We start from the raw sequence: 23,317 nt of genomic DNA, 5'->3' as shown, positions 1-23,317 counted from the left end.
GTGGGCGTTTCTCAACCATCAACGAGGAAAGAAATTGGGCAAAATCCGAACTTGGGCAAAAAAAAAAAACAGATGAATATAATCCAATAAGTTTCTAACCATTGAATACTTTTCTTGGAAGATATTTTGATCAGTTCTGTCCACCACTGCGTCCAATCTCCCTTAACCCAACCTGATACTCAACCTTCTGCTCCAATTCACTCTCCGTCGACGACTCATACTTTTTATTTATATCCTCCAACTCTAACTTCCTTGTTTCCGGAATGAAGAAGTACCCAAAGATGACCGAAACAGCAGACAGTGACCCATAAATGAATCCCAGCTTACCACCAATATCCACATGGCCGGGATCGTCTGCGGTTTCGAGGTAGGGGTAGGAGAAAGTCACGGCGAACCTGACAATCACAGTCTGTCAGCTTTTCTGATCTTGAACGAATATTGTGCAATGGTATATTGGAAATTGGATGGGAACGTACTCAGTAACCAGCTTCACAGTATATGCGATCCGCAAAGTCATTTCTCTCAACCCAGCCGAAGGCAACTCCGCACCGAGTACATACACCAATGGCGCCCAGGCAAGAGACCAACCAAAGCTGTAAAGAAGCAGCATGGCGACGATGCCTTCTTTGGCAGCGGTGTTACTGGGGTCTGCGGTGCCGAGACCGCCCATTGTCATTAAGGAGGCCGTTTCAAGAAAGCCGCTCACGTGGAAGAGCATTCTGCGGTTGGAATTTTGGTGTTAGTGGATGCTGAAACAAAGATACCAGGAAACTATAATATGCACTCACCTCCGTCCAACCACATCACTGAGGGCCGTCGAAATAATTAACGCCCCAATATCAGTCGCGTTAGTACCAAGCGTGACACTAAACGCATTGACCGATTTCAACTGCTTCACGAAAAGCGTCCCATACTGACTCGCAAACGCCTGCCCCGAAGCCTGCTGAAAGAAGTTCGCAGCGGCAACAACGAACGTACGTTCACGATTCCCCTTAATGAAGAGATCCTTGAAGCTTTTCTTTTGCAGCTGGGCTGTGACCTTCTGCGCCATCTCTTCAAAGTCCTCTTGTATCTCATGTTCGGGTGTGTTTTTCGATCTGTATCGTTTCAGCGCTTGAAGTGCCTCTTCCTGTCGGTCGCGGAGGAGCAGCCATCGTGGAGACTCGGGTATTATCCAGACGAGCCATATGCAAATGAATGGGATGACGAGAATCAAGCCGAAGGGGATTTGCCATGCGGCATTTGTTGAAATCCCTGATGTGCCTCGTGCGATGCCGGTTACTACTAGACCTCCGATTTTAATGCTGAGCCAGTATAGGACGCCCATGGCGCCGCGGACGTTTCGGGGAGCAAGTTCGGCGAGGGTGGTTGGGATTACGGCTAGTTGCATTCCTAGATAGATGTCTGTACACGTTAGATGATGGTTTGTATTCTAGGAGATGTAGGGAAATACTGACAGTGTAATGCGCGACCGGTCAATATCTGTGCGTCAGTTTTGGAGCTCACCACCACTGCTGCACTGCCTAGTGCGTAGAGGTTCATGCTGAATATGCACCATTTCCGACCATAAGTATTGCTAATATAGCCTCCTAGGAAGACACCTATCGCAAACAAATCAGCCAAATACTCCATAATCTTGGAAAGTATGATCCTCACCGACAATCTGCGTTCCCGCCTTCAAACTATTGTAAAGCGAAGTGAACAACGGCTTCACTTTGTATGTCCCGGTACTGGGATGATAAACCCCAAACTGACGGGCAAAAGAATCCATAGCCTGACACGAAGAGAACGCCTGATCGCTGAACCCATAATTAAACGCCGAAACTGCCAGCAGCACGGTCGTGAAAATGAGCATTCGGCTCCATTGTTTCTGAGATGCCATTTGGAGGCAATCTATCGTTGAGATGTTATCCCGACCAGAAACATCTATCAATCAATTAATCAATCAGATAATCAAATGCCGAGATAATCAGATATGGTGTAATCAGATCATCAGATAATGGTGGCGAACGGATGGCTTGGCTTTATACGTCGCAAGGTTTGCCAACGTGGGCGGGATGGCGGAGGGTTTTTCTCCCCCGACCCTCCCCGACCGGTGAGATAATAAACAGACTAGTCCAGTTATTCTTGCAGCCTGCATCGGCTATCATCGCTCGATTTAGTATCGGTGGCATGGTTTCGTGTTTGGGGGTTTATCCATCATCTCGGGCTTACGAGGCTGTGAGGGATCGGCCTTTCTCAGATCCCACGCTGATCATGATGGTAAGTGTCCAATCATCATGACAATTATGTCTCATTGCTTCCAGGTGACACACAAGCATGGCGACCGCTATGCATAGTACTCTCTGATCTTCTTAATGCTTTCCTCATGCTGCTTTCCCCCTTAACCGCGCTTTCCTACGGCCTAGCCCGATCAATCTCTTATCTTTCTCCGAGTCTTCCGGTACTGGTACCGTACTGCGTCCTGCAGGCTTGCCTTCTCAGGCAACATTGTCTCATCCTCCCACTGCACATATATCATCTATACTTCGCCTGTATCAATTGAACGAGAATACCAGTCTATGAACAGCTTATATATTCAAAACAAAGACATCGAACCACTTTCTCCATACTGCCAAGCTTGCCAAGCTCGTGTATAGGGCTGTAGGGCTGTAGGGCTGGAGCCAAGTCCAAGACCCTTTGTTCCCATCAGCGACGGGTGGTTATTAATACGGTTTCCCGAATTCAATCTCCCATCTGATTACCGGATGTTGGTTCCATTCCTGCCCGGAGAGGGAATTTCCGGAGTCAGCGCACTTTACTGAAAATTTGAAAAATGAGGGGTAATGCATAATCTCGGATTTACATGGTTCTTTTTTTAGCTGCGTCTTTTGTTGGTGGACAACGCCACACATATTGGCTTCCATTTGATCTCGTGTGCTGGTAAACCATGTTTCACAAGTTTTACAACTAGCTCATTGAATTAGTTTAGTGATCAAGTCGGAGATTTATGAGCAAATAACTTCATTGTAAAATCGAGGATATTCAACACCCCGGGTCCACTGCGGTGGTAAGGTATTCGCTCTCCCGGGCTGGTCACGTTGGGGGCCTCGCTTATACCTGCCCCCATACGATATGCTCAAGCTTTCAAGTAACACATGGCAGACGGCCCCCATTATGCGTGGGGTTTCTCCCCCTGCACTTGCGAAGAAGGATCTGACGGACTCCACATCGCCGCCCATCCTCATAGCCAGCTTGGCACTGCTTAGATGGAGTAGCCTGAGGCATCTTTAGGCGGCTGTCATGATTGATTGATCGTGGGGAGAGAGCTCTCATGAACCAATGCATTGCAGGTGAATAGTACCAAATCTCACACCGGACCAGGAAGCGAGGACGACAATATTGATTGACACGTCTTGACGATCCAGTGTTACCCATTGTTCTGCACAAAAAGTCCGAACGGAGCGTTGCGAAAGCCCGGGCGATGGTATGTTACTCAAAACCTGGGGATTCTTGACTATGTACAGCCTAGTGAGGATAAACTTGAGCCTAATCCCAGTAAATCCGGGGTAAATACTACGGAGAAGTCCGCATGGTCCAGTAATTGGTGTTCAGGATCTGGGTTTGATTAGCAACATTGTAGTAGCACGTATGTCATTGTATACGCAGGACCTGCACCCCAATTCCGCTGCAGTGTAGGGTATGTTGGTTTATGGTTACTTGTGTCGCACCAGAATCATTTTCAGTGTTCCATTTTACTACTATCATGAACCACATCTCCGTGGAACCCACACAGGCATGACAGGTTATATATTCCCTATGAGAGCCATATCACCACAACAGCCTCCTATGTCCTTATCCCAATTGCCTTGAGACACTACATCCACAATGCGCTTCTCAATTCTCACTCTCGCCCTCCTCTCTACATTCCTAACTCTCCCCTCCATAACTCTCGCCCACCCAGCCCTCAGCACAGAACATCTCCAGCCCCGCGGCCAAAGCACCATCACCTTCCTCAGCTCCATTTTCAACAATGGGATGAGAATCTTCAGGCTAGACAAAACTGTGCGCTACTTTACACCTGAACGTCTAGACGACGTCAAGAGTCGTTCCTCAGAAGCAATCCAAAGCCTTGATGAAGCCATAGCGACTGCAAAATCTATCGGTCACTTCGATCCTGCAAGTAGTCATGCTATTTCTGCGCTGTGTATACCCCTGAAGGTGGTTTATGGAAACATGATTAAGGCTATTCGCGAGAAGGTATCGTGACCATTTACTTGACACTCTTGTTGGGAAAAAGATGTATATTTTTCAATGCTGATGTTCATCATCATCAACAGCGCGAGGAGCTAACCGCAGCGAAATACAAAGATGAGATGATAAAGACGTTAGTATCTCTTCGGGTTAAGAGTCGGGAGTTTGCCGAACTGGTGAAGAAGATAATCACTGAGCCTGATGGGTCCTATTGTCTGTACCTAGAAGATTTTGTTGATAAGCGGTATGCGAAGACGATTGATGAATACAAGGGAATCAATAGCGGTGATTCGGGTGATGTGGAGGGGGATATCTGGGACGTGGAAGACTGAAAGACGTGAGAATGGTATGTGGGAATTGCCCATGGGATGGGTAGGTCATCTGGGAGGCTAATTAGCAGCTGAATACGACATGGGATCCCACCAGCTTGATACATAAGAAGTTGTTAGCGAGAAGCAGGTACTTTTGGACTACATGGAAAAAAGATGTCACAGTTTCAGGCTACCTGACTCATGTATGCGTGCATAACTGGTATAGCTTGGACTGTGCAGCCGATTTCGGTCCTGATCATCGGCCATTGAACTTGGCCCGAAAATCCTAACCCACTGTGTATGTTCGTGATACTTTTCACATGATTTCCAAGAACTCACTTCAAACTTTAACAATTCTCAAAAATAGTCCTATACAATTAACCATCTCGTTCTCGCCCAAACTATGATGCGCAGATCCCAGCCACAAAAGTATGACGTAGCCACAGCAACACAGGCCAAACTCCGCTCACCGCCCAGTCACCGCCTTTTAATATACGGGAAAATTGCTGCCTACGTAGCGAAGTCTCGGCCGGCGCATAGACCAACCTGGCAGCTAAAATTTCACACAAAAAGTCAAACAGTCATAATAATTGTTGCCGTGGGATATCTACATATACACAAACAAAAAAAAAGGAAATATTAATCAATAGTCGCGAATCATGAATGGCCCCGTCGATACGCCGAGAGCGCCCGTAATGGAGTATAGCCCGGGTTGCGAATTTCACCGAGCCGACCAACAACACATCAGGAGACAGATGTCGGTGTCAATTGAGGTGTTTATTTGTTGGCCAGGATGTAGCTATGACACACGTCAGCTTTTGTTGTTTTCGGTTGGATGTAAGGCGGGAAGGAAAGGGCAGCAACACATACTAGGCGTGGATGACACCTGGTACCCAACCCAGGATACACAGACAGATGTTGATGAGGAGATCACAGCTGCATCCGGTGCGCATGAAGACACCCACGAAGGGGAGGAAGAAGGCGATGATGATTTCGCAGCAGCCGCTGTTGTGAGATTTGATTAGTATCATTCTCATAGACAAGTGTGTAACAAGGGAGTGCATACACTTTTCCGGGCATGATGGCGGTTTGTGTAGTGTGTTGGTAGAGGTTTTTGGGGAGATGGAAATTGAGCTTGTCTCGAGGATAGGAGAGTGACCAAAATTTCAGAGTCTGGACGATGAAGAACAAACAAATGGTGGACGATCAGGGGATTTAAAAAGATCATAAGGAACGAGGAGTTGTGACGTCACGCTTGATGCTGCGTAGGGCTGAAAGTGGAGCTGACTCGCACGCCGTAAGAATGAATGCCCATCAGGATATGTCGATGACCATGTTTTGATGTAGCCTGATATTCTTGCGCAACCCTTGTCGATCCTGCGTCATGGTACCTTTATCTATTCGCTGTCATTCTGTGTGGGCGTTTCATGGTATGTTGTGGCCTGACTGGAAATCAACGACATGGCTACTGCGACGGGCGCGTATCTTGTCGCTTTGCTCTAGGGGTACTAGTACTTCGGCTCAATAGAGTTAATCAAATACGAGTACGAGTGCAAATAGTGCATGACTACATATTATATGATTGGTTCGCTTGATTGACCCGCTATAGCTTATGCTCTTGTACCGCTTACATAGATAAGCACATAAAGTGCATAGAATAATGCATAGCTTATACGCTGTATTTTCAGGCCATACTACCTTCCTGGCTTCGAGAGATGGTGTTAAAAAATATTTATAATACCAGCATATATCTCGTTTGAACTTGGCTAAACGGCATCGTAAACACAGGGTGACAATCGAGTGCAATCCAAAGGTGGGTCTTACTACTCCTCCCTACATCGAATATATATTTTGTTGGGCTAGTGTGTTGTTCCAGTTCCTAACTCCAGCTAGGTGGATATTAGCAACTCCAATGGAGCATAGCGTACCAATGACTTATGCGTGACTGTAGCGCACTACAGATAAAGAAGCGACAAGGTCAGGGGTTCAGGTAGTAGATCATCAAGATTAAGCTCCTTTGTCGTTGCCAAGGCCAACCCACCCGGTCGGGTTCAACCCCTATCGCACGGGTTCAACTTTCTACGCATCGCCAAGGAGCTCTCCAGGTTTGCGCCCTGCTCTCAAAGAGTATTTAGCCGCACCTATTATAGCTTGACAACATTTCATTCAGTCCAAGAGGTTCTACCGCTGTCTTCAGGAGCTGCAATAGGGCAGACAGCATAGAAAAGTAAATATTATATGAGCTAGCATCTAGTACTCTAACTTATCTAGTCATAATACAGACACAGATTTGGGAGGTATAAAATACAAGCACTTATTTCACACGACTTTCTTGGCCGCTTCTATATATCATAATAATAGTTAAACATGAACAGAGAATAGACAGTCAAAGGAAATGCTAATTAATCAGATAAAGAAGGGAAAAAGTTCAAGCGAACAGGGATACCTCCTATGACCAACGGCCAACTCATCCCATAAATTTGCTGCAGCACATAGCCTCAAGATCATCGCTATTCAGCACCCAAAACAGCCCGCTTTTGGTCCAGGCCCTTGACAGAATAGCCTCGTAAAACAAATGAGGAATAAACAAAAGAAAGGAAAAGAAAGAAAAAAAAAAAGAAAAGAGAAGGAAAAAAGAAGTATGATCAACGCCTTATACCCGGAAGTTCGACACTACTGCTCCACCTCGTAAACAAGCTTGAAACCGCTGACCTCCTTTCTGCGAATCATCTCCAATCCTTCTAGAATGCCGGGAAACCCGCCCGACATGACCTTAGCAGGGTGGTTCTTGAGATTGCCCTCGAGCAGGTGCTTCTGGGCGCCGGCGTAGAGCTCGTCAGCAAAGACACGCGCATCGGGGTCAGCGTCCCGCCCGTAGGGGGCCATCCAGGTACTGCCGCGACCCTTGACAGTGGAACCCAGGATCCAGTCGGGCTTGACAACCCTACGAGTGGCCTGCACCTCGGGGTAGGGGTCCAGCGCCGTGTAGCGACCGCCCGCGCGGCCAATGGCCTCGTAGCACAGCTTCATGGACGAAGTGACGGTGATGCAGTCAATAGCGTAGGCCAGAGCGTTCTTGGTGTAAGACTTGATGTCCTTGGCGCAGTCGGCAGACCGGTAGTCAAAAGTCTTCTCGGCGCCGTAGGAGAGAACCAGCTCCTCGTGCGACGGCGAGCAGGTCGCGATGGGCCGGAAGCCGGCCAGCTTGAGCAGCTGCAGGGCCATGGTGCCTGTCGAGGTGCTACCACCGTTCACGAGCACGTAGGGCGGATTGGCGGCCGTGTTGGGCGCGGTCAATGACCCGGGCAGCTTCATGGAGCGAAACAGGGCAATGCCTGCGGACGACAGAGACGTGCCTATGCAAGCGGCATCGGTGAAGGACATGTCATCCGGAAGACGCAGAGCCTGGGTGGCCACGGTCGAGGCGTACTGGCAGAAGCCGCCACCGCTGGGCCTCTTACGATCCATGCTGTCTGCGGTGCCCAGTACCCGGTCTCCCACCTTGAGATCTTCCCTGGTAACACCGGTGCCAATGGCCACGACGACACCGGCAAAATCGAAGCCGAGAATGGCGTCTGGCACAGCGAAGCCCTTGGCCATCTTGGAATCGACGGGGTTGAGGGCCAGCGCGGCCGTCTTGACTAGCACGGAATCCGGCTCCAGGTCGATCACGGGCACATCGTGCGAGATGCGAAGGGTGCCCTCCTCATCAGCAGCGATGATGGCGGTCTGCGTCTTGGGGATGGGAGCGTGCATTGTGAAGGATGGTGAGGCAGGTGGGGTTCTTGGTGATGGTGGTGGTGACGTTGCTGCTGTTCGCTTTTGTTGTTCTTGTTGTTGATACACCCGGGAGAGAAATATGAGGATGATCGGAAATGACAAGAATACGGGAAGAAAGAGAGAAAAGAAGTATAGGAATGGCTTGTAGTCGTCGTAAACCCGCGACAGTATTAAACTCGTACCTAATGTCTTCATAACAACAATATGGACATATTTTTTTTTCTCACGCGGTGGTTGTCGACATCAAGATCTATATACACGGGCGCGATCTCGCACAAGTCTGCCTCGAGGGTGGCTGAGATGGGGATGAGAGAGCACCATCTTCTCTCTTCTGGGGATTGGTTTGCGAGGTTACCATCACCGTCTCGTTCGACTGTCGCATTCGGGGCACTTTGCTCTGGGCAAACAAGTCCACATTCCCATTACGGCAAGGAAAGAGATGGCGGCTCGTATTGGCAAGGGGAAGGATGAAGCGGTTGTCTCAAAGAAGAAACCAGATGTTAGGGCGGGAAAATCACCCATATCGGGTATCCGGGGAGGCAAGCTTTAAAGAGCGGCGAAGGGGTGTTGGGTGATGGATTGACCGCTAGCGTGAAGGCTTAATTTCCGCAATCTACTTTTATAATCAGCGCTTGCGACCACCTCCATCCCGTAGGATTTGGCCCCAAAAAATCCCGTAGGATTTGGCCTCACCAATCCCGTAAATTCCTTACGTCCGTATGTATGTGTATCCTCACTATCTCCAAGAATGCTGGTGCTCTTGTGGCGTTTCTTTCAACACTTGGCGTGGTGTGCCGAGCATTTGCCAGCCAGTGAACGATTTCGCGGCGTGGCAGAGGCACGGTTCGGATCTACCCTTGATGCTTAATCGTACATACAGCGCCAGCCGGAATTTCTCGCCAAGGCTACATTATATCTCATCCTCCAGGACCTTGCTGCTACAGGACGATGCTACGACATAAGGCTCCCCAACTTGAAACTTGAGAATACATCCAGTGTATCTGAAACTCCAACGGCAGCCGTCGCTCGCCCATCTGCCGCTGTAGTAGTGTCTTCGTAAGACTGGCAGGTGTCTGATTGTGAGGGATCATAATTGGCCCCCAATCACACCTTCTATCGTGCGACTAGAACTTCCGATATTAATTGATGTTTTATAGGGTTTTGTCCACCGCTGCCGCCAAGCAAAACAAGCGACAATCCTCCTGGTCGTTTATCTATGAAGGTCGTATTCTGCAGAAACCCTATTCGCTGGCTCTTCCTCGTGTTCACTATCTGACCCCACTTTCGCCGGTACCATGGGGCCAAAAAGTCAGGACCAAGGCGAGATGTCTCAGCTAAGGCGAGAAGGGCTGAGTCAAGACGACGAATTCGCGTGGGCCCGTTGCCCTGCGTCCTGCCAGGTGATGGTGCGACTGAAGAAGCTGACAAGCCTAACGCAAGGATTGCCTCGTGGATTCCTCTGCCTCCATCGCCGAACCGCAGGGACTCCACAAGCCAATCCGAGACCATGTGTCAGCTGCACATGGTTACTGTGGGTCTCTCAACATCACTAAACCGGATTGGGAAGCTTTGAATGAGGTCGGAGTTAAGGAAGCAAGTTCACCATGTACTAGAACTATCTACTGATACGAGTATCCGTGGCTCAGCAACGATCTGTGGGGATGTGGAGGCACGGATACGGGAATAACAGATCGGTGGATACAGGTATCATCTACATACTGTCCAATGATACTTCCTGGGCCAGTGCTTTCCTCATCGGGATACCACTTCCACCATCGAAGGAATCCCAGACGGAATGTCAATGTTTCTTCACATCATGGCGAGAGCATGGCTTTGGAGTGCTGGATGAGGACCTGATCGGAAGCTGTCAGGTTTAAACATAAAACCCTTCCCACATGGCATCCCAGCTCGATTGTCGATCTTGATTGTCAGTACTCACGGGCTTCAGTCCTTTTCCTTTCATTCGACATCATCTGGTCTGATACCTGTACCAAGTCTCACCAGATCTACCAAGTCCTACCCATTCTTTACCAGGTCTTTTTTGTTGTTTGAACACCAAGTCTTACCAAGTCTCTTTTATTACTTTTAATCCGAGTCTAGCTACACTCCAGTATCTTTGATTCTGTTCGATTCAATTACCAGGCAAGTCAAGCAAAATACACACCCCACCTGTACCATTATTGTCCCATCACCCCCGTGAAAATGTCTACTTCCAAGAACGAGCCCATTGCCATTGTTGGCAGCGCCTGTCGCTTCCCTGGGGATGCCACGTCTCCTTCCAAGCTATGGGAGCTGCTCAAGGAGCCCCGTGAGGTCGCCCGGCCTATCGACCGTTTTGCGGCCTCAAGCTTCTACCACCAGAATGGTCACTACCACGGTGCCAGCAACGTCCGCGACGCGTACCTCCTTTCCGAAGACCCCCGCTACTTCGATGCCCAGTTCTTCAACATCCCCCCTGGTGAGGCCGACTCCATCGACCCCCAGCAGCGCACCGTCCTCGAGACTGTGTATGAAGCCGTTGAATCCTCTGGCCTGGTGCTTGAGGATATGCGCGGCTCAGACACGGCTGTCTACGTCGGTGTCATGTGTGACGATTACGGCAACATTTGCTACGTCGACCAGGAGGCGGTCCCTACCTATGCCGCCACCGGCACGGCCCGTAGCATTCTGTCCAACCGTGTCTCGTTCACCTTCGACTGGCGGGGTCCGTCCATGACCATTGACACGGCCTGTTCGTCGTCCCTGGTTGCTATTCACCAGTCTGTTCAGGTTCTGCGCAGCGGCAACTCTAACATCGCCGTGGCCGCCGGTGCCAACTTGATTTTCAGCCCGAGTATGTACCTCCCAAAGATCCCCTCCCATCAGAAAATGCTTTCGAAAGCTCGCTAATCCTCACCAAAAGACATGTTCATCGCCGAGTCGAACCTGAACATGCTTTCCCCCACGGGCAAGTCCCAGATGTGGGACGCCAACGCCAACGGTTACGCCCGTGGAGAGGGTATCGCCGCTGTCATCATGAAGCGTCTGTCCGACGCGATCCGCGACGGTGACCACATTGAGTGCGTCATCCGCGAGACGGGCTGCAACCAGGATGGTCACACTCCCGGTATCACCATGCCGAGCCAGGAGGCTCAGACCAAGCTGATTCACGACACCTACCGTCGTGCCGGCTTGGACCTGAGCAAGCCTGAGGACCGCCCTCAGTACTTTGAGGCTCACGGCACTGGTACCAAGGCTGGTGACGGCGTCGAGTCCAAGGCCATCTACCATGCCTTCTTCCCCGAGGGTCAGACCACTGACGAGAGTCTGTGGGTTGGCTCCATCAAAACCATCATCGGTCACACCGAGGGTACCGCCGGTATCGCTGGTGTCATGAAGGCCTCCCTTGCCATCCAGAACAAGACCATCCCGCCCAACTTGCACCTCAAGACGCTCAACCCGGAGATTATCCCGTACTACGGCAAGCTGCAAATTGCCAAGACTGCGCAGGACTGGCCGGCGCTGCCCGCCGGTGCCGTTCGCCGTGCCTCCATCAACTCCTTCGGTTTCGGTGGTACCAACGCTCACGCCATTATTGAGGCGTACGAGCCCGAGGCCTCTCCCGTGCAGGCTGAGGCTGCGGCTAAGGCTGCTGTCGCCTTGCCCCTTACCTTTTCCGCCACCACGGAGACGTCTCTCACCAACCTCATGGCCAAGTATCTAGAGTACCTGACTGAGAACCCCGATGCCGACCTCACCAGTCTGGCCTTCACCCTGCACGACCGCCGTTCCACCTTTGCGTATCGCAGCCACATTGCGGGCCAGTCAGTCGATGAAATCTTGCCCAAGCTACAGAAGGCTGTTGAGGAGCAGCAGTCTGGCAACTCGGCCAGCATCGTCCGCGGTACTTCTGCCAAGAAGCACCTGCTCGGTGTCTTCACCGGTCAGGGCGCTCAGTGGGCGACGATGGGTCGTGAGCTGATCCGTGCCTCCAAGTTGGCCCAGGACATCATTGGCAAGCTTGAGCAGTCCCTCGCCGAGCTCCCTGCCTCTGACCGCCCGTCTTGGTCTCTCATGGAACAGCTGATGGCTGATCCGGCCCAGTCTCGCATTGCTGAGGGCGAGCTGTCCCAGCCGCTGTGTACTGCCGTTCAAATCGTCCTGGTCGAGGTGCTAAAGCTGGCCGGCATCACTTTCGATGTCGTCGTCGGCCACTCCAGTGGTGAAATTGGTGCTGCGTACGCCGCCGGATTCTTCAACGCCACTGATGCCATCCGCATTGCCTTCTATCGTGGTCGCTACGCCTTCATGGCAAAGGGTCGTGAGGGCCAGAAGGGTGGTATGTTGGCTGCTGGCACCACTCTTGAGGATGCTCTCGAGCTTGTCGAGCTCCCCGCCTTTGAGGGACGCGTTTCCGTCGCCGCATACAACTCCGACGCCAGCGTTACCCTCTCCGGTGACCTGGACGCCATTGAGGAGGTCAAGGAGGTCTTGGACGATGAGCGTGTTTTCAATCGTCAGCTCAAGGTTGACACCGCGTACCACTCGCACCACATGATCCCCTGCTCCGCCAAATACTATGAGGCTCTTAACAACTGCAACGTCCAGATCCTCAAGCCCTCTGGTGAGACCAAGTGGTACTCGTCTGTGTACGACGGCAAGCTCATGGAGCCTTGCGAGGAGCTCAAGCACACTTACTGGATCGACAACATGGTTAACATCGTCCTGTTTGCCACGGCCCTCAAGTCTGCCCTCAACAAGGCCGTACCCCAGCCCACCCAGGTCATCGAAGTTGGTCCCCACCCCGCCCTCAAGGGTCCTGCCTCCAACGTTATTGAGGATGTGGTCAAGGCTGCGCTGCCTTACACCGGAACCCTGGCTCGTGGCCAGAACGACGTCAATGCTGTGGCCTCTACTCTCGGTTACCTCTGGGCCCAGTTTGGTCGCAGCTCCGCCGACTGGAAGGGTTACTCGCAGGCCTTCTCCTCGAGCGTTCCTACCATTCTCCACGAGCTGCCCAGCTACCCTTGGAACCACGACCGTCTGTTCTGGTACGAGGCTCGCAAGTCGCGTGTCAACCGCCTGCGCCAGGACCCCGCTCACGTCCTGCTTGGTACACGCACCGACTCCATCAACGAGCGCGAGTACCGCTGGCGTAACTACATCAGCTCCAAGGAAATCCCCTGGCTCTCCGGCCACAGCATTCAGGGTCAAACTTTGTTCCCTGCTGCTGGTTTCCTCGTGATGGCTGTCGAGGCTGCTCGCATCGTCGGTCGTGATCAGGCCATCCACGCCATTGAGCTGCAGGACTCCCAGATCCACCGCGCCCTGGCTGTCAACGAGGACAAGGGTATCGAGACCCTCTTTACCCTGTCTAATGTCACTTCTGTCCAAACGGGTTCAGAGTCCTCTACTATCACTGCCAACTTCGCTTGCGATGCCTGCCTCCAAAAGGGTTCCGATGTCTTCACCTCCATCGCCAGCGGTAAGCTCGTCATGAGCCTCGGCACTCCTTCTTCCACGGCTCTGGTCGAGTACCCTAAGGAGGCTGGTCTCGGGATGCTGGATGTCGACTGTGACGAGTTCTACGCCTACCTCGCCTCCATCGGTTACAACTACGCTGATCTCTTCAGGGGTATTACCTCCATGAGCCGATGCTGCGACTTGGCTCAGGGTGAGATCATCACCTCTACTGCCAGCCAGAGCGGCTCCATGGAAGAGTTCCTGCTTCACCCGTCCACTCTTGACGTTGCCTTCCAGGCCATCTTTGCCGCGATCAGTTACCCCGGAGATGGTGCGCTGTGGGCTCTGCACATCCCCACCACTATCCGCCGCGTCGTCATCAACCCTGTCATCTGTCCGATGAACGGCGGTCTTGACGAGAAGGTTCGCTTCTCGGCTACCTCCAACCGCGCTGATGACGGTACCTTCTCCGGCAGCGTTGACATCTTCCCTGTCCACAGCGACCACTCGCTGTGCCAGGTGGAGGGGTTGGAGGTCAGCCCCGTGTCTCCCCCTACGGCTAAGGACGACCGCCACATGTTTGGCCACACCAGCCGCTGGCTCAGCACACCGGACGCCGAGGCCGTGGCTAAGCCTGTCTCAATCACCACCGAGCAGGAACAGGAGCACCAGCTTCTTGACCGTCTTGCGCTCCAGGAACTCCGGAAGATCGTTGATTCTGGCAACTCCGCGCATGCTCATCTGCGCACATGGGCTCAGGGTGTCCTCAAGGTTGTTGGCACCGACAGCGCCACTGAGCAGATTGACAGCTCTAGCGTCACTGTGGATGAGGCCTTCGCTGCCAACCTTGCTGTCCTTAAGGCCCTTGGCTCTGATCAGTCCGGCTTGCTGAATAAGTTCTACGCCTCGGCATTTGGTGCTGCTGAGGCTCGGAGCGCTCTGATCTCGCTGGTTCACCAGATCTCCCGCCGCTACCCCCACATGCGCATCATGGAACTCGGCGCCGGCAACGGTGCTGCTACCAAGCCTCTCCTAGAGACTCTCGGTGCCTTGTGCTCCGCCTACACCGTCACCGACTCTACTGACGAGCACTTCGCGACCCTTAAGGAGGAACACGGTGATGACCTCTTCACCCAGGCCCTCGACTTGGACCAGGACCTCGAGGAGCAGGGCTTCTCTGCCGCGAGCTTTGATCTCATCATTGCCCCTACCGGCCTCCACAATGTGCAGGACCGTGCCCAGGCCATGCAGAAGCTGCGCTGGCTTACCAGGCCTGGTGGTTTCCTCTTCGTCCAGCAGATCACCAATGTCAGTGCTGCCCACGTCGGTCTGACCGTGGCTAGTTTGACGTCGCAGACTGAGGTTCCCGAGCTGTCTGAATACGATGCTCTGCTTCAAGAAGCTGGCTTCTCCGGCATTGACTCTGTCACTCCTGACTCCGTCAGCCCCTTCAGCGTCTTCGTGTCTCAGGCCGTCGACGGTCAAATCAACGCCATCCGAGCTCCTCTGAGTGCCGGTAACAAGACCTCCATTGACCAGATTCTCCTCATCGGTGGTCGCCGCTTCCAGACCTCTCGCCTCATCGCAAACATCAAAAACACCCTCGCCCAGTTCTGTGGCAACATCACGTCGATCCAGAGCATGCGCGAGTTCAAGTCGTCCATGCTGGCGTCTAGGCCTCTGGTGCTTTCGCTCACTGAGCTCGACGAGCCCTTTTTCCAGGACCTGACCGACCAGAAGTACAAGGCCCTGCAGACTCTATTCTTCCGCTCGCGTTACATTGTCTGGGCCACTCATGGTGCAAACGGTGACAACCCTTACGCCAACGTCATGAAGGGTGTCGTCCGCTGCTTGCTGATTGAGATTCCTCACCTTCACTGCCAGATGTTCAACATCGAGGGCAAGGTCAAGATCGACCAGCACGCCACCGTTCTGGCCGAGCAGCTGCTCCGTCTACACATTGCCGACGGTTGGAAGGACAAGATCCCCGCGTACAGCCCTTTGTGGACCTCGGAGCGAGAGCTGATGCTTTCCGACGACAAGCTCCACATCACCCGCTACGACTCCGAGGCCGAGCTCAATGACCACTACAACGTCTTGCGCCGTCGTGTCGTGGCTGATGTCTCCACCACTGACCGAGTGGTTGCCCTCACCGCCGATAAGAGGCTTCAGCAGTTCCGCCTCAACCCCCAGGCCCCCATTGGTACCGAGAAGGCCAAGGTCTTCGTCAACGTCGAGAAGTCCCTGTCCACCGCCATCAAGGTTGGCGACCTCGGCTACTTCTACCTCAGTATCGGTACCAATAAGGAGACTCGCGAGACTGTTCTCGCGCTGACTGATCAGCACCAGTCTCTTCTTACCGTTCCTGAGTCCCGGCTCCTGGCCGTCAATGTCGCCTCCAGGGAGCACCGCACCCTGCTCGTTTCTGTCGCTGCCACGCTCCTTGCCTCCGCTCTCCTCGAGAAGTCCACTGCCAGCGACAGACTCGTCTTCCATGAGGCTCCCACTGTCTTGGCTGAGCTTCTCAGAGAGAAAGCCCGCAAGACTGGTGCCCAGCTCGTCTTCACTACTGCCGATAAGGAGGCCACTGGTTACTGGCAACACGTCCACGCTTATAGCCCCGGCCGCGAGCTGAGCAGGCTGGTGCAGGCCAACACGAGCCTGTTTGTTAACTTCTCTCCTGCTAGCGAGGGTAGCGAAGTTGTCAACCGTCTTAAGGCCCAGCTGCCGTTCCGCGCTCGCTACCGCACTCTCTCAGACTACCTCCCTTCGCAGTCCGTCCTCTATTCGGACTCTACCGAGGCTCAACTCGCCAAGGCCCTCAAGGACGCCCATGACAAGGCTGTATCCGAGGCCTCGTCGGTTGCCTTTGGCCAGGTTGCCAATACCTTTGTGCAGCAGCTTGCGGCTGACCAGTCTCTCGGTGAGCCCCTGACCACCTTGGACTGGACTGACCCTACTCCTTTCCCCGCCAGCTTGACCCTCGCCATGGACGAGGTGCGCTTCCGCTCTGACCGGACCTACTTCCTTGTCGGTATGACTGGCAGCTTGGGCTTGTCCACCTGTGAGTTCATGATGGAGCGCGGCGCCAGGCACTTTGCCCTGTCCTCCCGTCGCCCCAACATCGACCAGCGCTGGCTCAACAAGGTCGAGACCAACTTTGGCGCCTCGGTCAAAGCGTACCCGCTTAATGTCACTAGTCGGGAGAGCCTGCAAGGAGTGTACAAGGAGATCTGTGCCACCCAGCCCCCGATTGCGGGTGTGGCCAACGCCGCCCTCATCATGCGCGACGGTCTCTTCATGGAGTCTAACGCGACCACCATGAACGAGGCTCTGGGTCCTAAGATCGACGGTACCATCTACCTGGACGAACTGTTTGCCAATGTCGATCTCGACTTCTTCATCCTCTTTTCCTCCCTGGTGTACATCACTGGTAACATTGGTCAGACCTCCTACGCTGCCGGTAATGGTTTCATGGTCAGCTTGGCCCACCAGCGTCGCCAGCGCGGCCAGTGCGCCAGTGTCATGAACCTGGGTGGTATCAACGGTATCGGCTACATTACTCGTACTGACCACAATATTCTTAACCGTCTCGACATCATGGGCTATGGTATCATGTCCGAGCTCGACTACAAGTACTTCTTTGCCGAGGCGGTCATGGCCGGTCCTCCCGACTCCGGCCGCGACCCCGAGGTCTCTGCTGGTCTCAAGTTCGTCAACCCCAAGACCGACAAGAACCCGCCCAAGTGGTGGGAGGACCCTAAGTTCAGCCACTACGTTATTGACAAGAGCGCTCGCGAGGGTGGTGACAAGGGTGCTGAGGGTGCCCTGTCCACAAAGGCCCAGCTGCAGGAGGCTGCTACTGACAAGGACGCCTTCAACATCATCCTGACGGCCCTACAGGCCATGCTTCACAAGAAGCTGGGACTGCTACCCTCAGAGAGCGTCCTGTCCGATGTCGCCATTGTCGAGATGGGTGTTGACTCTCTCGTCGCTGTCGATATGCGCTCTTGGTTCAGCAGCGAGTTTGATCACGACATCCCCATTATCAAGATTTTGGGTGGTGCCACTCTTGCTGACCTGGTCGAGGACACTGTTGCCAACCTGTCACCGTCCATTGCCCCTAACCTGGGCGGAGCCGCCGTTGCCGAAGAGGTGCCCAAGCTCGAGGTCGAGACACCTACTGAGCCTGACACGGCAGCCCCCTCTGAAGATGAGCCTTCCTTTTCTGAGCTTGACACCCCTGCCACCACCGACATTGGCGAGGGCTCTGTCACTGGTAAGTCTACCGCCGACGAGAAGGTCGAGGCTGCCGCTGCACCTGTTGCGCCGGCTGTCGTTCGCCCCGACTTTGTCCGCGTCGAGAAGATGACTCATGGCTGCTCTCGCTTCTGGTTCCTCCGCCAATACCTAGAGGATGCCAGCTGCTTCAACATCATTGTCCGCACGCGCCTAGCCGGTCAGGTTGACGTGGCCCGTGTCCAAGAGGCCGTCCGCAAGGTAGGTGCCCGTCATGAGGCCCTGCGTACCGCCTACTACGTTGACGAGGATGGCGAGCCCATGATGGGTGTCATGCCCGACTCCAAGCTCCGGCTCGAGATTAGAAAGATTGCCGACGTGAGCGAGGCTGAGAAAGCACACAAGGAGGTTTCTAAGTACAACTTCGACATAGAGAACGGTGAGGTCATCCGCATGCAGCTGCTGACTGTCGGTCCCCGCGAGCACCACCTCATCTTCGCCGTCCACCACATTGCCATTGATGGCTTCTCCTTCAATCTCATGATCCGCGACATGGACATGTTCTATCAGGGCAAGCCCGTGCCCCAGATTGCCTCGCAGTTCACCGACCTGGCCATCCAGCAGCGCAAGGACATTGAGAGTGGTCGCCTGCAGGACGACATTGTCTTCTGGAAGAAGATCTACACTACGCTACCCGATCCTCTGCCTCTCTTCCCCTTCCCTGGCGTCGGTGCTCGTCTCCCACAGACCAAGTACGAGCACGAGGAGGTTGAGACGGTGCTCGACTCGGCGATTGCGCAGAAGATTCGCACCCTCTGCCGCCAAAACCGCTGCACCACATTCCACTTCTTCCTCGCCACCTTCCGACTCTTCCTCACCCGCTGGCTCGAGATTGACGACCTGTGCATTGGTATCGCTGACGCCAACCGCAAGGATATTAAGACCCTGGCTACCGTAGGTTTCCTGCTGAACCTGATCCCTCTCCGCTTCGGCGGCCTCACAGGCAAGGAGACCTTCTCCGCCCTCCTCAACACCGCCAAGCAGACCTCATACTCTGCTCTCAACCACTCCGCCCTCCCCTTTGACCTGCTGCTGCAGGAGCTTGAGGTGCCTCGCTCCTCCTCTCACAGCCCTATGTTCCAGGCTTTCCTCGACTACCGTCAGCTCTCTCTGAAGACTCCTCCCATGCTCGAGTCCCAGACCGAGGGTGAGAGCAAATTCGGTGCCACCGCCTACGACGTCGTTCTGGACGTCACTGACGACGCCGCCTCCGACATCACCATCAAGTGGCAGACGCAGAAGTCGCTGTACAATGGCCGCCACACTCAGGCCATGATGGACAGCTACATGCATCTGCTGCACCACTGTGCCAATGGTCCCGCCGGCCCCATCGCCTCCGCTCCCCTTTACCGGGACGAGCATGTCACGGCTGCCATTGAGGCTGGACGTGGTAAGTATCAGATGAAACAACCCCTATTCCTACTACTACTGCTACCGAGCCCCAATTAACTGTTTTGTCTATCTCTCTGTGTAGGCCCCCAGTTTGACAGCAAGTGGCCCGAGACCCTGTCCCTCAAGGTCGACCAAGTCTCTGCCAAGTTCCCCAACGATATTGCCCTGCGCGACGGCCTCGGCGACTCCATGACCTACAAAGCCATGGACCGCATCATCGACCAGATCTCCGAGGAGCTCGTCCAGACTAATATTCAGCCCGGTGACAAGGTCGGTGTGTTCCAACAGCCCTCGGCCATGTGGATCTGCTCCTTGCTCGCCATCTGGCGCAGCGGTGCCGTCTACGTGCCTCTTGACCCCCGCAATGGCCTGCCCCGTCTGGCGGCCACTTGCAGTGTTGTCGAGCCCAGCTCCGTGCTCTGCGACAGCTCCACTGTCTTTGATGTCGCCCGGCTCGCTCTCCCTGCTGGCGCCAGCACCATCAACGTTGACCAAGTCCGCAAGGCCAACGACTCTCCCGCTCGCCGTCCAAACTTGTCCAAGGGCGATTCGTCTGCCATCATCGTCTCTAGCAGTGGTTCTACCGGAATCCCCAAGGGTATCGAGGTTCGGCACCAGAGCTTGCTCAACCTCTTCGAGGGTGACAGCCAGATCTGGAATCTCGGCCGCCCCAACTGCGTTCAGCAGAGTGCCTACAGTTTCGACATCTCTCTTGACCAGATCTTTACCTCTCTCGTGAACGGTGGCAGCCTCTACGTCGCTTCCCAGGCCCAGCGCTCCGACCCCCAAGCCATGGCTGAGCTCATCGCCAACAACCAGATCACCTACACCATGGCTACCCCGTCCGAGTATTCCAACTGGATCAACTATGCCGCTCCCACCCTGTCGAAGGCCACGAGCTGGTGCCGCGCCAACGTTGGTGGTGAGGGCTGGAACGCTACCCTGCGTGATTCCTTTGCCACGCTCAACTTGCCCAACCTCAAGATCCAAAACTGCTACGGTCCCGCCGAGAACAGCGTCTGGTGCACTCGTCAGCCCATTGACTATCCTTCCGAGTCTCCTCTCATCCCGGCCGGTCCTGCTCTTCCCAACTACTCTTTCTACATCGTGGACAAGCAGCTTGATGTTGTCCCCACCGGCGTCCAGGGCGAGATCCTCATTGGCGGTGCCGGTACCGCCGTTGGCTACTACAAGCGCACCGACCTGACCAACGAGAAGTTCATCGAGGACAAGAATGCCTCCTCTGTTCACATTGCCAAGGGCTGGAACCGCGCTTACCGCACCGGTGACAAGGGTTATCTCATGGACGACGGCACCCTCGTTGTCCTTGGCCGCATCACTGGTGACACCCAGATCAAGCTTCGCGGTTTCCGTATCGAACTCGAGGACATCGAAGCCACCATTGTTCGCGCCTCCAATGGCGTCCTGTCTCGTGTCGTTGCCAACGTGCGCGGCGAGGGTCACGAGAGCTATCTGGTCGGCTTCGTCGAATTTGCTGACGGTTACCCGGCCGACCAGCAGAAGACTTACCTCACTCAGCTACTCAACAAGGTGCCCCTGCCCCAGTACATGAAGCCCAACATGCTCATCCCGCTTGACCGCATTCCCCTGAACTCCCACGGAAAGGTCAACAGACTGGCCATTGCCACAATTTCTGTCCACCCCCAGGTCGATGCTGCCGAGATCTCTACTGAGGTCACCGACACTGAGAAGGCCATCTGGGAGCTGTGGCAGGAGATCCTGCCCCAGTCCGTTATGGATGGTGCAGCCATCAACTTGAACCACGACTTCTTCCAGCTTGGAGGTAATTCCTTGCTTACTGTCCGTCTCCAGTCTCGCATCCGCGAGGCTTTTGGTATCGTCGTTCCTCTCCACAAGGTCATCGAGTCCAGCAAGCTATCGGCTCTGGGCGCCCTCCTCGATGAGTTCTTGGCCAATTCTCGCATCAACTGGGACCTCGAGACTGCCCTCACCGATGAGATGCTCCACATCTCTCCTGCTGACACCTCCTCCACCACCCGCAAGAATGCTCAAGCCTTGACTGTCATCCTCACCGGTGCCTCTGGTTTCATTGGTCGTCACATCTTGGAACGACTTATCCAGGACCCCAAGATCGGCCGCGTCCACTGCATTGCTCACCGTCCCCTGTCTGACGAGCTGCCCCACCGCCAGAAGTTCAATGCCGTTGTCGCCTCCTCTTCCAAGATCTCCGTACACGAGGGTGATCTGAGTGCTCCTCGCCTCGGTCTGTCCGAGACTGATTTCGCCGCTCTCGCCCAGCAGGCCGACATGATCATCCACAGCGGTGCAAACCGTTCCTTCTTCAGCACCTACGACCAAGTCCAGGCCATCAACGTCCAGTCCACCAAGGAGCTCGCTCTCATGTCTGCCGCCTCCCTGCGTGACCACCGTCGCATTGTACCCTTCCACTTCCTCTCTGGTAGCGAGGCTGCCACCATCGAGCCTGCTTCGGACGGCTCCCAGGGCTACGTCGCCTCCAAGTGGGCCAGCGAGCGCTTCCTCGAGAAGTACGCTAACCAGCTGCGCCTGCCCGTCCACATCCACCGCCAATTGCCCGTTCCCGAGGGCCGTGAGGCCCAGGGCGAGGAGCTCGACCAGATCCTCCAGGAGTTCGTCGACGTCGCCGCTAACATGACCGAGCTGCCCGACTCGACCACCTGGGGCGGTCACTACGACCTGATCCCCGCTGACCGTCTGTCTCGCGACATTGTCGGCCACGCCTTCACGGCCCTGGCCTCGACCGACAACCAGATCTCAAGCGACAACGTCAAGCAGTACTCACACCTGAGCTCCGTCCGCATGGACATTGGCAAGGTTGTCGAGAGGCTGGACTCGCTGCCCGAGTACGCCCAGAGCGGCCGGCCCAAGATCCCGGCCCACGTCTGGGTCGGCAAGGCTAAGATTGCCGGCTTCCGCTACCAATTCAGCACCATGAACATGGTCCTGCAAGATGCCGAGGGCAAGGGCCTCGCTACGCTGTCGCGGTAGAGTGTTGACCATTCTATCTGACTTGTTTGTTCTTGTATATACTTTTACTCATCACTCTCTGTGTTTTCCTCTTTTTGTATAGCTTGACTCATCACTCTCCCTATTTCCTCGCTTTGTGTCCTCATTCATCACTCTCTCTGTTTCTCTCTGTCTAAAATTGTCGTGTTTATATTAGCTTTTACTTTCTCGTTAATAAAGACTTGGTACAATATTTTCTCTCCCTTCTGTAGTGCTGCCTCAGTTTCTTAGAGTGTAATATCTTGTATGGTTTTCCTTTTCTCTCAGGTTCTATGATGCTTTGAAGTACAATTTGTATAATAATTTTCAAGAAGCTAGCGATATCGAATCATATGATTCATATTTTCACATTTGTCCAATTCTTTTGGTTACGTAACGATAAAGTCTTGAACATCTCTTCCAAGAAAGTATCTCCGAGTTTCACTACAACAACGTCTTAGCCACACTGAGCATAGTTCATGATCTCAATTCTGCGTTTTTAGTAAGAATAACACTTTATTGCTCAAGTAATTCATAAGCTATAAAAATTCAAGATGTACGGTAGATCCTTTAATGATTCCAGATAATGATAATTATCATGATTGAATGAGAAAAGGTTTAAATAAGAGTGAATGCAAATCTATCTCGTCTTTCTCTAGGCAAAGCCAAGTTACGATTTATTGGCTACTACAGTTCGCGATGTTTGCATTGCACAGGATTCGTATGACGTTTCTGGTGATCGAAAATGTGTCAACTCGTGCCATGATTTATTCATTTATCTTGCAGGGCATGTACAAACGCTTGACTGGTGTCATAGTCTGAGCTGTCCTTTGTGTAGCAACTTGTGATCACTG

The 23,317-nt window shown here is 53.6% G+C and overlaps 5 protein-coding genes across 5 annotated transcripts; 2 read left to right on the top strand and 3 right to left on the bottom strand.

The window, feature by feature from the left end:
* Positions 1 to 62: 62 nt before the first annotated feature.
* BO85DRAFT_432292 (sugar transport protein) lies at positions 63 to 2,028 on the bottom strand. The gene is made up of 5 exons (XM_025658375.1): positions 1,657 to 2,028; positions 1,458 to 1,601; positions 789 to 1,404; positions 477 to 719; positions 63 to 395 (listed from the first exon to the last, which is right to left on the bottom strand). Exons 1-5 carry the CDS (start codon positions 1,880 to 1,882, stop codon positions 131 to 133), a joined length of 1,494 nt encoding a protein of 497 aa, XP_025510031.1. The 5' UTR covers positions 1,883 to 2,028; the 3' UTR covers positions 63 to 130.
* Positions 2,029 to 3,842: 1,814 nt separating this feature from the next.
* Positions 3,843 to 4,745, top strand: BO85DRAFT_408675 (cell wall mannoprotein 1 family protein). Its single transcript, XM_025657410.1, has 2 exons — positions 3,843 to 4,239; positions 4,320 to 4,745. The coding sequence occupies exons 1-2, from the start codon at positions 3,868 to 3,870 to the stop codon at positions 4,563 to 4,565; spliced, it is 618 nt and encodes a 205-aa protein (XP_025510030.1). The 5' UTR covers positions 3,843 to 3,867; the 3' UTR covers positions 4,566 to 4,745.
* A 92-nt stretch (positions 4,746 to 4,837) lies between these two features.
* Positions 4,838 to 5,867, bottom strand: BO85DRAFT_454314 (YqaE/Pmp3 family membrane protein). Its single transcript, XM_025661257.1, has 3 exons — positions 5,611 to 5,867; positions 5,415 to 5,549; positions 4,838 to 5,343 (listed from the first exon to the last, which is right to left on the bottom strand). Exons 1-3 carry the CDS (start codon positions 5,622 to 5,624, stop codon positions 5,322 to 5,324), a joined length of 171 nt encoding a protein of 56 aa, XP_025510029.1. The 5' UTR covers positions 5,625 to 5,867; the 3' UTR covers positions 4,838 to 5,321.
* A 1,011-nt stretch (positions 5,868 to 6,878) lies between these two features.
* Positions 6,879 to 8,503, bottom strand: BO85DRAFT_432284 (zinc-binding alcohol dehydrogenase family protein). Its single transcript, XM_025658374.1, has one exon. The coding sequence runs from the start codon at positions 8,298 to 8,300 to the stop codon at positions 7,218 to 7,220; it is 1,083 nt and encodes a 360-aa protein (XP_025510028.1). The 5' UTR covers positions 8,301 to 8,503; the 3' UTR covers positions 6,879 to 7,217.
* Positions 8,504 to 10,486: 1,983 nt separating this feature from the next.
* On the top strand, positions 10,487 to 22,803 carry BO85DRAFT_508137 (hybrid NRPS/PKS enzyme). Its single transcript, XM_025664443.1, has 3 exons — positions 10,487 to 11,157; positions 11,227 to 19,455; positions 19,540 to 22,803. The coding sequence occupies exons 1-3, from the start codon at positions 10,527 to 10,529 to the stop codon at positions 22,464 to 22,466; spliced, it is 11,787 nt and encodes a 3,928-aa protein (XP_025510027.1). The 5' UTR covers positions 10,487 to 10,526; the 3' UTR covers positions 22,467 to 22,803.
* Positions 22,804 to 23,317: the final 514 nt, after the last annotated feature.

The sequence above is a fragment of the Aspergillus piperis genome (assembly GCF_003184755.1).
Source record: "Aspergillus piperis CBS 112811 unplaced genomic scaffold BO85scaffold_35, whole genome shotgun sequence".
NCBI classification, from domain to species: domain Eukaryota; kingdom Fungi; phylum Ascomycota; class Eurotiomycetes; order Eurotiales; family Aspergillaceae; genus Aspergillus; species Aspergillus piperis.
This window is presented reverse-complemented; position numbering and strand designations above follow the sequence as displayed.